The following is a 15,193-nucleotide window of genomic DNA, read 5'->3' as shown; positions in this document are numbered from 1 at the left end:
CTTGTGAGCCCAACGTATCGATGGTGCTGCTCCCGTAACAAACAGAAACACCGCTTGGGAACAGCTTTGCAGTGCCATTTGGAGAAGAGCGGGTGGGAGACTGGATGACTTTGAATATGTTACAAACACGTTTGTCAAAGGCAAAATTATTCACACTTCATGGAGCAGTAAGGCCTCTCTTTTGAGAATAAATCTGGAAAATATGATTTTTCCATTTTAATTTCTTTTTTCAAGTTGTTTCCTTCATGCACTGTGACTGCAGAGTTAGACTGGAAGTTAAACACTAGCAGGATCAAGTCTCTGATTTTGGCAGAGATCATTGCTTGGGAGAATTTTTTCCTTAGTCAAAGTACAAAGCAGATGTGCTTAATACTGTAAGAAAAGCTCCATATCTTTAAATTCTGAGTCAAGCATCAAGTGATGGTTCTATATGAAAGCAAAGAGATCACTGTCTCGTACAACACCGGTGCCTTTCCAGGAGGACAGGCAATGAACGCGCTTCCCCACCCATCGCGAAGCTGCTTTTCTGACCACCAGCGGGAAGTTTAAAGTCCATTCATTGATCCGTAAGTTCCATAATTCAACTCCCTGAGCAGCTCGGCTACTGAAGGCCCAGGTGCTCACCCACCTGACATAGAGGGAGATGGGCACCATGGTGTTGAGCACGATGATGTATCCCCAGAAGTTGAGGAAGCCGCGGTAGGGAGGGCTGAAGTCCTGCGCGTCGTACAGGTACCAGGAGGAGTTGCCCACCTGCTGCTCCCAGTACGTGTGTCCGATGGCGAGGCCGGCCGACAGCAGGACGAGCACGACGAAGATCTGCGGGCACACAGCATGGCTCTGACGCCCAGAGACATCTCCTCAACTCACACCCACAGCTCCAAGGCACAGAATTACATGTACGTGCACGACGGCGAGCAAACCCTTCCCACAAAACAGGACTAACGCAGACTAGAAACACATCTGCATTAGCTCTGGTCACTTTCAAACAAACTCAAACACCTGAATTTTAAATGAAAAGGCTTACGGTATAAACCATGTAATTCGTAAGGGAGTCAATTTTTGTCCTTTTGAACCTCGTCTTTCCACTATTTTTCATTATTTTTGTATCAGCACCTAAAAATAAAGAAGGAAAAAAAAAGGGAAGTGACAATATGCAAACAAGTGCTAGCATCACTAGTTTACAAAACTGGGACAGAAACCACCGTCAATGTTCCTGTGATAGAGATGCCATCTCCCTCTTTAGGGCATCCTTTAGTTGGTAAATGTTACACATGCTCAGTTCATAAATACCTGCAAATATGACCAGCCCGTGGCAGAAGTCTGTATTCCTGATCTTACATCCACGTAATAAAATCTTATCAGCATCCAGCGAATAACTTGTGTTTCTCCAGAATAACGTTCCTGTGAACTTATCCAGTCGGTTATTAGGTTCTTCACATTCAATTAGACCTAAAACATTTGGAGAAGAATGAGTTCAGTATCCAACAGTTTAACAAAGTGCACTGACCTGTCCTCAGGGTGGAAGCAGTTCACCGCTCCCATGGCCCTTCGCGACTGGCACGCGCACGTATGTGCATCCCCTCTCCCAAACCCCGCTGTCTCCAGCCCTCAACTGTCCTCACGCTCCTGTCACTTCAGTTCTCGCACCGGAGGAGACAAGGAACAGTTCCTCTTGCTTCTCCAGCTCACTCTGCTTTAAGTTGTCTTCTTAAACATTTGCAATTCTAGGATTGCTGAAAAACTCAGCTTGAGATCAAACTTTATGTCAGATCTCAGTAAGAGAAGGGATTCCTGCCCTTTGGGTTTCCACAACACGCACAAAAAGCAGACAGATCATAACGGTAAATACGAAAAGGACAGTAGGAGGTGTTTCTGTCCCCCCGCTCAGCGTGCCGCAGCTCATTCACGGCTAACACCTCATGGTCAGACCGTACTCTGCTGGGCAGAAAGCTCCCCGTGCAGCCCGTTCACGCTGCCTCGCGACAAGCACAGGAACTAACGGCAGAATCCCACCCATCCCTGCCTTCCTCTGCTTGTGCTGGAAACCACTGGAGCAGTGTAGGAACAGCTGTATGAGCACAGCTGTACGAACCATTGAAGTTGGCCATCGCGCTCTCTCCCTGAAGATATCTGTGTGTCACCTCAAGTGCCATTTTGAATTTCAAGTTGGTCTCACTAAGAAGAAAGGATAAAAAGGTTATTTTATTAAAAACACAGATATGGGGAAGAAGTTTGAACAAAGCCAAATTAAAGAGTCCCAGGCTCCTTCCCCTTTCTTCTTATGTCACGTTCCCAACACCTCACACACCTCTGTGGCACTCTGGTGGGCCCTCACCCATTTGTAATGAGCCTTGAATTGTGGGAACCAAAAACTGGGCACAATTTTCCAGGTGTGGCTTAACAAGTGACAGGTCGAGCCTAAAATATGTACTTCTTGCTCTTTTAGCAGTCAGACAAAATTCAATCAAAGAAATCCTGAAGTAGTGCCTTACCCATCTAACTCAGCTGTCTCTACATAGCAGAGGCTGTTTGGCTCTGAGCTGGACAGCAGCAAAATATCAGCCTAGGAAAAAGAAATAAAGAAGCATCATATAAAGTCAAGCCAAGATCCATACAGAGCTGTAGAAACATAAAATAAATACATCTAAAGCACTTACGGGGACAAAAGTGTTTTTCTTCAGACGAAGGATATCACCAACTTTAATATCTTTCCATTTCGTGGTTTTGAACCTAATATCAAGACAGTTTAATAATTATTACTATTTAATCTACAACACTATGCACTCTATAAATCTTGAAATCTTGAACTCTCCTTGGTACAGAAGCACTACAACTCGGTAAGGTGTGGTTTTGTTTTTGGAAACGGCAATTTAGTTGGTGTCTGTAAGTCAGAGGTCAATCTTCTCTTCTCTTCCCTCTTCACCTGTGTATGAATTTCTGTCCTCCTCTCCCAAGAAGTTGCTCTTGCCACAGAATCAGGTTTAAATTACTCTCCTGGGCAATTCTCTTTCATCGTCAATTAGGATTTCGCATGGACAGTGCAGAACAAAGAGGTGAACTGTCCCTGTCATCTGTGGTTTAAGATCTGTGATGAAACTCAGCAACAAGGCAACAAACATTATGCACAAAGTGGAGGGAAGAGGACAAGTACAAACCTCCCATCCCTGATGACCTCGCACGTCCTGTTATTAACCTCGCTGTCCATCCGGTGCCGAGCCTGCAAACCAGGAGCAGAGAATGTACTCCCCGCTACGGATCAGAGTCACAGGAATGAACTACACCGGTTCCTTTTGCCTCTCACATTAACAGAACGTGTTTCTTACAATGTCATCCACGAGGTCTTTGACCGCGGTTATTCCCAGCACCAGGAGCAGGGGCACCAGCGTTGTGTACCACGACAGGGTCGTTATTTGGGGAATCAACTGCAAAGGACAAATAAAATCAGTTCAGCGCAGGATTATCAATCAAGCTCAATTCAGAGTCATTTAATAACGATCTGACTATAACCTAAGAAAGAAAATCAACACATCAGAGAGAATTTCAAGTCAGGTTGTGAAGATGAACGTAACTTTTGCAGGAGAGTCTGCCCGTGCTGCCCCACCTCAGCATCGGCTTCTCTTTAATGACTGCGGATGCTCGTCTGTTCCAGTGACACTTCTGATTTATGAGCAGCGCTTAAAGCCGTCATATTTGACTGAGTGCTAGCCCACAGAAACATCTTTTCCCCATGGAACACATGAAGTCTGTACCTAGCTCAGCCTAGCCAGTACCAAGCCTGGGCAGCTTGTTCCAGACCTCTGCTAAGATGGGCTTAGTTTCTGTTGTTCAGATATGGTTTCTTACACAGCGCCCCGCAATTTCCTGACAGGATAGTGCTGACTTGTGCCATAAGCATCACTCAGCACTAGATCAGCACCTCAAACTCACTTCACAGTCAGTGTTCTGGCTTTCTTACCTGCAAAATGAGGAGGACGAGGAAATAGAAGTTGGCTGCTCTTTTAAACTGTTCAAACAGATTCAGTGGTAAAAAAGTGATAGGGTTGTACCTGTACGTCTTAATTGCATTTCCCTGTTGAAAAAAGCCAAACGTCATTCACAGCAGCAGATTCTTCTCACACTATAAATGTACGATGCCTATGTTTAAGGGGAGCATTTTACAAGTGAAGTCTTTCCTATGAGCTTTGGTAGAGTTGCACCGTTCCTCACCAGTTCGTGTGTCACTGTCTTAACGAAACAAGGAGCCAGCACACCACAGATAAAGCCGGACAGCCCGCGTGTAACCCTGCAGCCCAAGCCTCCGTCACCCCCAACCGGCACCCACGCTTTGGTACTACAAAAGGGTGAAAAATCAACCTTTTGTCGTGATAAATGAGATAAAAATGTCTCCTTTATCACAATTCGGTGGATTTAGAATGACACTGTTTAAACAACTAGACATTCCCAAATGTCTACTTTTAAGCCTGTCCCAGTCTTTCTTAACTAGGATATTGCTTAATACTACACCGAGACTTCTTACATGGAAGATTACACCTCTGTGGGTGTTTGCAACGGCTGTAGTTGAGCACATAAAACTCAGAATTTGGACTAAGGACGCCTGCCTTCTAATTCTCTACCTCATCTTAAACAAGTTTCTTGATACCTTGATTTTCCATTCACAAACCCAAAAGCAGCTCTACTTCCCCACCCTTGACGGAAATCCTGAGGAAGTGTTAATTGCGGTGTTTACAGTAATCAGCAGTGGCTGGAAAGATCCAACTGACATTAAGAAAGTATTCACCCTGACACTACCAGCACGTAATTGAGATAAAGCAAGCTTACTGCGTATTTGCTTTTTTTGATGCACAGAAATATTGTTCTCTTAAACTGGGGCTGTTCGTAGAAGCGTTGATCATTCGCTTTAATTTGCCAACTGCAGTCTGGAAGAGACAAGGCAAAGTGGATCAGCACCAGATTGTTATAAATGTGAGGGAACAAACCTGGAGCCTCAGGTTTTCTCTCCAATGTCATCTTTTAAAGGTACTCTCAACTGCAAATAAAATCAGGAAGCCACAAAACTAGCATTGAAGCTGAAATCTCATCTGTGTGAGGCTCAGAAAGCAGAAGTGCATGCAAACCAACTGACTGAACGCAGCAGACTGGCTTATGCTGCTCAGGTTTCCAGGGCATGGGGAGGACCAGTATCCCCAGCTCTGCGGGGCAGCGCCCAGCCCCCGTGCACCCAGGGCCTGCCCTAATGAAGGCAGGGTCCCTGCGCAGACCATCAGCTGTGTGCAACAAGCAGCGGCACGGAGCTCTGGCTGCAGGTCGGAATGAAGGTGATGTTCTTTCTGACGCTTGTTACTCTGAATTCTCATCACTTACTTCTCCACAGATTCAGATAAGCCATTCCAAACCCTACTCTAACGAATATGCACTAAAAATCAAATTGATCTGCGCTCAGCCTCCGTATTCAGGATCATTTGCTACGTAAACGGAGTTTCTGTCGTAACGTTACCTTTTTTCAGTGGCTCTTGGCTCTCCTCTCTGTTGATTCCGTTCTGTTCTGGTTCGACCACAGGCTGCCGACTGTCCAGCTCGTCCTCCGTCTCATCGTCACTGTACGGCATCACCTCATCGTTGGGCTGGGAATCCTCATCAAAGGTGGTCTCCGAATCCCTTTCTGACATCATGCTGCCGGTACCCTGCAAGCATTTTGTACAAGTTATGGAAAGGAGTTAAGGCAGCAAGTGCTGGAAACACATCTCCCTAATTTTACTCTGTTGATGGTCACCAGAACCCACACATGAAACCAGTTTCCCTGGCAGACGCAGAGCACAGGCTGGGTTTTCCCAAAGTCACGAGGCAGTGGATTTCACAGCGAGCCCTTCATTAGCGTCCTCCCGTACGTAATTACGGGTGCTCGCACAAGAGAGGGAGGAACGCCCTGGTGCAGCACACCTTGCGTGGGAGGCAGCAATTCGGGAGCCCACAAACACCCAGTGGCCAGCACACGGTCTGCTGCGGAGCCACAGTGGGGCTGGACCTGGCCACCAGCTGGGGGCCTGTCCCGCCTGTCTCGGGACCCCCATAGGGAGCGGCCCTGCTCTTGCTGGCACCTCCAAACCAAACCCAAGTCAAAGCAGCGCTGCAGCCAATGCCAGCACGTGCCCAGCAGCAGCCCAGTCCCGCCTGCCGCCCCGTCCTGCAGCAGAGCCCGGCTCTGGGCAGGTCCATGCCATCCTGCACCCGCCCGCGGCTGCTGCAGCACCAGCAGCCACTGCTGCTGACACCAGACCCTGTCCACAGCCACCCTAGTTCTATTTCTGCAAGGCTGAATTGTCTCCTGTCCTTAATATCTCTTATAAGATAGCATAAATATTGCACGAGCATTTAATATGCCCCTCCAGCGTCGGGACTGTTGGCTGGCAGCCCAGAGCCCGCCGCTCACGGGCGCAGCACGGCACTGCTCGCCCGGCACTCGGATTCCACTGCCAGTTTACAGAATCAACCGAAACCACCAGGTATCCTGTGGACACACAGTCTGATTTAAATTGGACCAATACAACTTCTCCCAAGACGCACTCAGGCTGTTAGAGGCCGCTCACTGATGCAATCGGCCAGGAGTATGACAGCCAGCGCCAACACAGTTGTGGAACCTGAAACCTTTGTGAAAAGATCCTTTGTTTTCCTAAATAGCCTTGGAGTTAGGGAACTCACCTCGAGACCCACGAGATTCAAGCTCGAACTCAGGCACTCGAATACCTCACTGTGATATTTTGCTTTACTTCTCATCTTTTACTCCTTTTGTTCCTTCTCGACTACCACTCCGTCCCCATAAAACCTCGTATTTCACGTGCTACAGAAAGGAAGGACAGCATTAACCAGAAGCCTGCACCAAGCCCTTCTCGGAGCCGCCGGCGCGGGCCCCGCAGCCGTGCAGACAGAGCCTCGCCACGCGGGGCTGCGGCGCAGACGCGGTTGCCCGACCTGCAGTGGGGCTCGGGGGCCCAGGTGACATGGAGGTTTCAGTCCCTCGAGAGCCAGGCAGGCGCTGCTGAACCGGGCGCTGGCCTTGCCTCTCACCGTCTGCAAGCTCCGAGTTGCTGAGCAGGACGTGCAGCCAACGCAAACACTGACTTTTCCCTCTTCTTTTCAATCCCAAGAGGGATATGGACAATCCTGCCATCCGTGCCTCAGCTTTGCGAGCTAGCCAGGTCAGACTCTTCACCCTCATGCCTACTTTGGGCTTTACAGACACGTTTTCTCTGTGCTGAACATCTCCTCAGGCAGAAGACATAACTCTGTTTTCAATCACAAGTTGCTTGACTGCTAGACAAAATCCTTTCAGACCAGGACAGAATGCTCAGTTCCCCTGTGAAATACCTATAAATCTATATTATATACCTATAATATCTAAAATACAAAACGCAACAGCAGCCCGTGATGCTAGTGGGAATGGCAGTGCAGTCGTTTGCTGGGGGAAGTTCAAATCAGTTGTACTCACTTGCCCTCCTCCAAGAACCGGACTGCAGCTGGAGAGCTCGGCTAACGGAGCAGACCTCGTTAACTGCTCCCTGCGGCACGGCTGCCCCGCCGGGCTGCCCCGGGCTGCAGGCAGGGCCAGCACCGTTTCTGCAGAAGGCACCAAACCGCACACCCGGCAGGGATGTCAGGCAGAGTTTACCAACCACGGATCCACGCGATGCAGGGGGCACCAGCTCTGCACCCCAGGGTTCAGTGCTGCCATCCCCAGAGACATCGCTGCTGGCCCGTACACCCACTGCCCTTGGGGACAGCGGCCGAGGGGACCCTGGTGGCACTGCCGGGAGCATGGACAGGGCTGTGAGGGGATCACAGCGGCCGAAGGGACCCTGGTGGCACTGCTGGGAGCACGGACAGGGCTGTGGGTGAACGTGGGGCTGGCCGGGAGGCTGCAGAGGCCCCTGTGCTCAGGAGAGAGCAGAGAGGGGCCCAGGGTAAAGGGGTCCTCCAGTGCTGGGGTGACCAAGCAGTGCAGAGCTGGGTTTCTGGGCACCTGGTCTGCAGGAGAAGGGCCGGATGGGAGGTCAACGCCATGCCAGAAGTTCAGGGGAAGGTGGGGAGCGATCACAAGGTGAAAGAGGAGACGGGAGAACCGAGAGCACAGAGCAGCAGAGATAACCAATACTGAGGCAGTGGGGATGGAAGGGAGCAGAGCGCACATCCAGCGGCACGAGGCACAGAGAACCAAAAGTGAATTAAATATGGCAGGAAGAGATGCGGCTCCTACTGATTTCTGCAGCGGTCACTATTCTGGGGAGAAAAAAGACACCACAATTAAAAAAAAAAAAGAACCAAAAAGGCTATACCATGCAGGAGAAACAAACTATTTATTAACAACGCTGAAATAAAATGAAAGCAACAGCCCATTCTTCAAAGGAGCTGCTCTCAGAAGAGGGATGGACCATTTCTTAGCTTTGCGTGCACTGTTTTTATGTTCAGACTTGAGCTGAAACAACAACTGCTACAAAACAGTCTGTCAAGCAAGGGCTTGGTTTGCTGGAGCTGGGGGTAACATTGTTACAAACAAGATCGAACCCCTTTCCCTCTTCACAACAATCTCTCACATCAAGCTTAAATTCAACCAATAATTAGAAATGTTTGAACATACACAGCAGGAAAATAATGAGCAGGATGAATTCCAGCACAAGAAAAGCTGCACGGAGCCTCTCGGAGACAGGAGCAGCGTTTCACACACCCAGATGTGCGTGACTCCGTGTAACACAAGCTCCACATGGAAAGCTGAGGGTCCTGTGGGGGACGGAGCTGTGCGTTCCCAGGGCAGCCGCTCCTGAGCTGGGCACCGGCAGCTCCGGTGCTGGCGCGGGGCAGAACCAGGCGAACGGGCCGATCCCGCACCAAACGGAGCTGATCCCACCGCGGGGTGGTGTGGGCAGGTAGAGCGGAGGAAAACAGCGTTAAACACAAGTTTCATCAGACCTGCTTGAGTTTATTTACTAAAAGGGCAGAAAACTCCGGTGCAAATTCCACAGGTTTTATGTGTGCTCGTGCCCCGGGGCAAGTACCAGCTAACTGGGAATAACTCAGACCTTGGGATAAAAGCATTTACTGCATTTGTTTGAAGGCAATAAAACAACAACTAAAAAATTCCTACTAGAAATTCTCCTCTGAGAGTCACTGCGTGTGACACTGTTGCAAGACCCCGGGGTCCCAGGGACCATAACTTCAATGCTTGGGGTCACTCAAAGTGGCCTGAAAACAAAGTTACAGATCCACCTAAAAGAAGCTGAGCACAACTCCTCCTCCGCCCCCCCGCAGATTGCCGCTTCGGAACCCAACAGCACCGGGATTTTAAGCCAAGGTCACAAAACAAACTCAAATGGTACAAAACACAAGGTCAGAGAGACCTTTCTAAACTACTCTAGGTCTGTGGAGTTAAAGGACAGAAAAGCTACAGCGAGGTGTTTCACTGATATTTAACCGGGTATTTTAAAAAGCAAACATATGAAAGACCCGATCCTCAGATATTTTGGTTTTATCCCATATCTCTTTACTCTAGAAAGCTTACAAGAGCCATCAGTACACATTAAAGCAAAGCAACGCCAGAAGCAGGTAAATGCAAACAATCCGAGCCGGTACACACCAAACTGGCACCCACCCAACCCCGGCACCTGGCGAGCCGGTACACACCAAACTGGCACCCACCCAACCCCGGCACCTGGCGAGCCGGTACACACCAAACTGGCACCCACCCAACCCCGGCACCTGGCGAGCCGGTACACACCAAACTGGCACCCACCCAACCCCGGCACCTGGCGAGCCGGTACACACCAAACTGGCACCCACCCAACCCCAGCACCTGGCGAGCCGGTACACACCAAACTGGCACCCACCCAACCCCGGCACCTGGCGAGCCGGTACACACCAAACTGGCACCCACCCAACCCCGGCACCTGGCGAGCCGGTACACACCAAACTGGCACCCACCCAACCCCGGCACCTGGCGAGCCCGTCCCGCCGTCAGCCAAATGGAGTGCCAGGCTGTGCCACGGTAATAAACACAGTCACACCAACGTCCTGCCCAATAAAATGAGAATGGACTCCAAATCCCCTTGGGAATCCCCACCGAACGCATCAAAGCCTGGACTCTGCTTGGAGCTCCAACAACGAACCAGCCACAGGACACTTGTTTTCCTTGTGAGCAGGAAGAGTGTTGCAATATTCCCCATATTCACCAACTGACGTGTTTTTAAAAGCTTTCCTATACTCATTGGGTTTATTTATTTACTACATGTCACTGGACAAAGAAACACCGAAAACCAACCCCTGCTCCCAGGAGCACTTCCCAAACTGCAGCTAGATACCGTGTCCAACATCAACCTTGGAGGGAGGGGTTCCCCCAGGGACTTTCTAGCAGATGCACAATTCCTCCAATTACATTTTCCCCGGAGAGACAGAGGTAATTATTCTGCCATCTTCAGCTGTAACACATTGCTCATCTTGCCAATAACTGGGATTTTAAACTAAAAACGAAGCACGAAACAAAGACACCCTGTTAGGTACCAATACAGCAACTGCAGGGATGCTTGCAGGACTGCGATCCAAACCACCAAAATTAAACCAGAGCCCGCAGAGGACTCTGATGGCTCTGTCAAAGCAGTCACCTGTATTTAAGAGACCTACGTCCATCCCCCAGCTTATACCCTCGGAGGTTTAAGAATGACTTTTGATCCGTGGGCACATGGTTAGAGAACGGCTCTAACAACGTTAGAGAGCTGAAGGAGCAGAAAACAAGGTTTTATTCGTGAAGTGAAATTCCTACAGCCAAAAAAGGCATTTGGCACCTAAATGTCCACGGGCTGGTACGAACAACAAACGAGACGATAGCTGCAGGTGAGCACTACAGGACCTGCAGCAGAACCGCTCCCATCCAGCCCATAACCATCCGCAGGGAACAGGGGCTCGGGCAACGCTGCTCAGCTCTCGCTCGCTATTTAATCCTCACCGAGCGGCACCCAGAACCAAAGGCCTTCCATGGTGGGATATTGCGTTTCTAGTCTCACTCCACTGATCCCAGCCAAATGCTTTAATAGCGTATCGTCCTTCATTAAAAATGTATTAATCAGCTAATCTGCCTGTAACACGAGCTTCTACAGGGAGACAGGCAAATAATAAGCTTTGCTTTCAAAATGTAAGAAACAGATCACGTATTACTTCAAATAGGAAATCTTACTGGTAACAAGTGTTGTGACAGCCAGATAGAAGGATCTTCTGACCAACCCAAACCTCCCAGCTAATCTTCATGATTTTTAGGAAGAAAAAGTAGTGACTTGAAATAGCTTGAATCAACACAAGGAAACAACCTTTGTTCCAAACTCTACCAGGCTTTGGTTGGATTGCCATGCAAATTAAACTCAACAATTTATATAGCTTCTTCACACAAACCAGTTACATTTACTTCACCAAATGACTACTTTCAAGTGATTGAACACCCTCAAAATCACCTCTTCACGGGGAACAATTTCTGGAACACCCTGAGTTCTGCCCACACCCTCCTGGTGTGCCAGGTAAGGCCCGGCCCTGGCCCCGTCCCACAGAAAGGCAGCCCCAAGAGCCCGGGTCACCGTTTCGGGCCGGCTGGGACTGCTCTGGCCACCCAGGGCAGTCCGCATCGAGCGGCACCGACGTGGGATCAGTACACCAGAGGGGGGCAAACCGAACCCCAGCGCTGGAGCCTCAACTCCAAGACAACCAGGCACACTTTGCATTAGGCAAAAAAATCCCATAGGTTATAATTCAGAACGTATCCTATATGGTGCGTGCCCTTTAGCATCACCCGCAGCGCCCCAGTGACTATCGCGGTGTCGGGGCTGGGTGCAGTCGATCAGATGGGCGGTTCTGGCACTGGTGCAGCGGCACAACCGCGGACACTGACCTGCCGAGTGCGTCACCGGCACCAAACGGGGCGGCTCACGGCCATGGCAAACCAGCAGAGGTTGGCTTGTCTGCCAGAGCTCCCGCAGCTCCCCAGCACAGCCGCTCGGGCCAGGCACGCTCCTCAGAACCAACGGTGCTCAGAGCAGCCGGAGAGCACACGCGAACCAAACCACGGCACTGAGGAAACAAGCTGCTGACCTGACACATCATCTTCATCGCACTGTGACCACGGAGAAAGTTCCCACCCTGAAACTGGCAACACGTCTAACATGAGGTGACTCAGAATTCCTATCAAAAGAGATTAAAATCCAAGTGATTAAAATCTGGCTGTAGATAAAATGCTCGTGGAGACGCAGTGCGCCTACACATCCCAGGACACCAGAACACACGTCATACCTGATGAGTCCGAGATCTGCAGCACTCGGCAGAACCACAAAAACTTCCAAGAGCACTCGCAGAGACCCAGGTGATCACCGCAGCCTGAGAAATCCCCGGGGAACCTGTTCTGTAAGCAACCGGGCTCGTATGAGTTAGCCTGGTTATGTCGTCTATTGCTGCCATTCACCCACCCCAAGTTCTATGCACACACGTATGTATAAATACACACACAAAACTTTTAAGTACAAAATGTATATATGTATTGATTCACAATAGTACCTCATCTGACAGAAAACATTTATAAAAGGGGTTGTTTCGAGCAATTTGTGACAACAAATTGTGCAGAGGTTGCTCAAAACATTAGTCTGGATAGTAGAAGTTAATTTCACTTTCCACAAGCATCAGATGATAAAATTCACATCTTGTATCTATTGATCAGCAATAATGCAGAATCTATACTCTACCAGAGAATAAGCAATAACAACAGCATTAGTACCCACCAGAGGAATTTGACTGGTGGCCATCGAGCACTCAAAGTATAGCTGCCTGTTCACATTTTAAGATTGCCATGTATGAAAATGAATCTGAAGGCCATTCCAGCCTAAGTGAATTGACCTCTCTGAGCCAACAGGACTCTGCACAGGGAAGAGATGAACCGGTCACCAACAGTGGAGCAGAGACCAGCAACAGAGACCACAGTCCACGCTCCGTGAGGTTAAGCAAGGACAGGTGAAGATGGGCCGCTTGCAGAAACAAAATCAGAATTTTACCCCTTATCTGCACTAGGATTTTTCATTAACAGATATAGCAGATACATCTTTTAAAGTCCAAGTCAAGACAAGTTATCTTTGCAGAAGATAACAAATTTGGCAACCTTTGTCCGAGCTGCAGGTTTGGTGCACTCTGGAGGGGTTTCAACCTGCCTCTTACAGAGCTCATTACGCTGCTCTCAGGGTTCACGTTAGAAAACAGAAAACCTTTGTTTTAATGAAGGAAAAGTGAATTATTTTTGTGCACACATGAAATGTATTGTTTGGCATGGAAGATTTTTAGAACTTTAAATGGAGTTCTTTTGCTAGATGTTATCCCTCCCCATCGGAAGCAGCAGGTATTTTTAACTGTAAAAAATGAAGGTTACTCCACTGCCCGGGCTGGAGCTCACACAGCAACACATCCTTTCTGTCAGCACCGAGAGCCGTCTTCTCAACGGCTCTTTATCAACAGGGTTGTCACTGAGCCCAGGGGCTGCGGTACAGCCTGGAGCGATGGGACCCTCGGCACAGAGGCCCCCGCCCGCTCCAGAGTGACACGGGTCCCACTGTCACCCGGGCCCCATCTGCAACGAAACCATGTTTGAGAACAGTTTCTGGGGCTCATGAGACCACGAGCACGCAAACACCAAAGAACATTTCTTTGAGGCAAACAGGGAAACTAACTCGCCCTGCAATGCTTTCTTAACAAAAAGAGATTCCTGGTTAGCTCTGCAAGCCCTCCGTGCTGCCTCCTCCTCCCCTCTCCGCAGAAAGTCCCTTTGGCAAGTGACCTGGTTCCTTCCCTGATTCGTTTCCTGCTTTATCTACACTGCTTATTCTCCCACACACACCTTTTTTTTCTCCTTTACATGTCACTTTTAGGTCTCCCCATCCATCAGTGTAAACAAAAGCACCCATGAACTGGCTGAAACTGTTAAATTAAAAGCATATATCTAATTTATATAAGAACAGATGAGGAGAAGGCACACGCAGCACCAAGCCCACCACTACGAGTTACAGACCAATGCTGCGAGCTCTCCCAAAAGCAGAGGCGCAGCAGCCGTGCCCATCGCAGGGCGCAGCACCTGGAAGCAGGGCTGAGAGCTCGAGCACCAGCGCCGGGGATTTAATGGGAACCGTGTTCTTCACCCCGACAAGCGCAGAAACACACAGAGGTTAAGTGATTTGCCCAAGGCCACGCGGCAGGTCACAGCCACAGCCAGGCTTGGGTTTCAGCAGCTCCTGGCTAATATCCTGCATTCAATTACGTCTGCACAAAGCATCGCATTTAACTGAGGCCAGATTAAAGAAATTGCCAAGGAAGAACATCAAACCCCTTCATAATTAAAACAAAATCAAACAGAACTCTCCCCATATCTAAATGTGGGCAACACGCTACATTTAGGACCAATACAATTACAGACGCCATCAAAATAAAAGCTGGAACAACAAAAGAGTATGTAAAATGAGTTCTAGCTAATTTAAACATATGGCTTCAATGCATAGCAAGCAAGCTTTTTGAATTCACTATCACAACTGCAAAGCAAGGCACTACAATATCCACGGGCTGTCTCTCAAGGGAGAATTAAACAAAGACAACAGTTTAGAAGTTACTGAAAATTATCTTTATGATACCTACAAGTTCACAAAGAGACAAATATAGGTCTAGGACTGATAAAATACAAACCAGACTCTAATGTGAACTTCCATAACAGTAATGCTGAAGCTGACAAGAGAAAACACAAAATGACCAAATACCACTTGACACTGGAACCAGACTTGGAAGAGAAAGACACTTACAAAACCAGAACCAAGCAGAAACTGTGAGCCAAGCCGAGGCGCTTGCGCAGGGAGTTGCGGCGCAGGGAGTCGCGGCGCAGGGAGTCGCGGCGCAGGGAGTCGCGGCGCAGGGAGTCGTGGCGCAGGGAGTCGCGGCGCAGGGCTCCGGCGGCTGCCAAGGTGGGGCTGTACAGACCAGGGCACCCGTGGGCGCCACCGGCTCGCCCTGGCGCTGCCATCCAGACCCCACCACACACACCAGACAAGAACCGCTGCGCTGCCGCTCGGTACCAGGAACTATTGCCAGAGGCTCCCTGCCCCGCGTGGCTTCGGGTTCAAATGTTGCTGCTGACATTCGGGCAGGT

At 49.4% G+C, this 15,193-nt stretch overlaps 1 protein-coding gene across 3 annotated transcripts in view; it reads right to left on the bottom strand.

Moving 5' to 3' along the window:
- LOC136114601 (phospholipid-transporting ATPase IC-like) overlaps nt 1-15,193 on the bottom strand; it is a 28,395-nt gene that overhangs the window by 12,502 nt on the left and 700 nt on the right. For 2 of the 3 annotated variants that reach the window (XM_065859988.2, XM_071801667.1), the window contains exons 2-12: nt 5,498-5,684; nt 4,822-4,919; nt 3,959-4,072; nt 3,327-3,425; nt 3,159-3,220; nt 2,661-2,733; nt 2,496-2,566; nt 2,096-2,178; nt 1,294-1,452; nt 1,028-1,116; nt 629-819 (exon numbers count right to left, since the gene is read on the bottom strand). In XM_065859988.2, coding sequence (XP_065716060.1) covers nt 629-819; nt 1,028-1,116; nt 1,294-1,452; nt 2,096-2,178; nt 2,496-2,566; nt 2,661-2,733; nt 3,159-3,220; nt 3,327-3,425; nt 3,959-4,072; nt 4,822-4,919; nt 5,498-5,672 — 1,214 coding nt within the window. In that variant the 5' untranslated portion in view covers nt 5,673-5,684. Of the gene's footprint in view, nt 1-628; nt 820-1,027; nt 1,117-1,293; nt 1,453-2,095; nt 2,179-2,495; nt 2,567-2,660; nt 2,734-3,158; nt 3,221-3,326; nt 3,426-3,958; nt 4,073-4,821; nt 4,920-5,497; nt 5,888-15,193 lie in introns of those variants that run through there. The other variant, XM_071801668.1, reaches the window with a different exon arrangement.

The sequence above is a fragment of the Patagioenas fasciata genome, chromosome W (assembly GCF_037038585.1).
Source record: "Patagioenas fasciata isolate bPatFas1 chromosome W, bPatFas1.hap1, whole genome shotgun sequence".
In the NCBI taxonomy this organism is placed as follows: domain Eukaryota; kingdom Metazoa; phylum Chordata; class Aves; order Columbiformes; family Columbidae; genus Patagioenas; species Patagioenas fasciata.
This window is presented reverse-complemented; position numbering and strand designations above follow the sequence as displayed.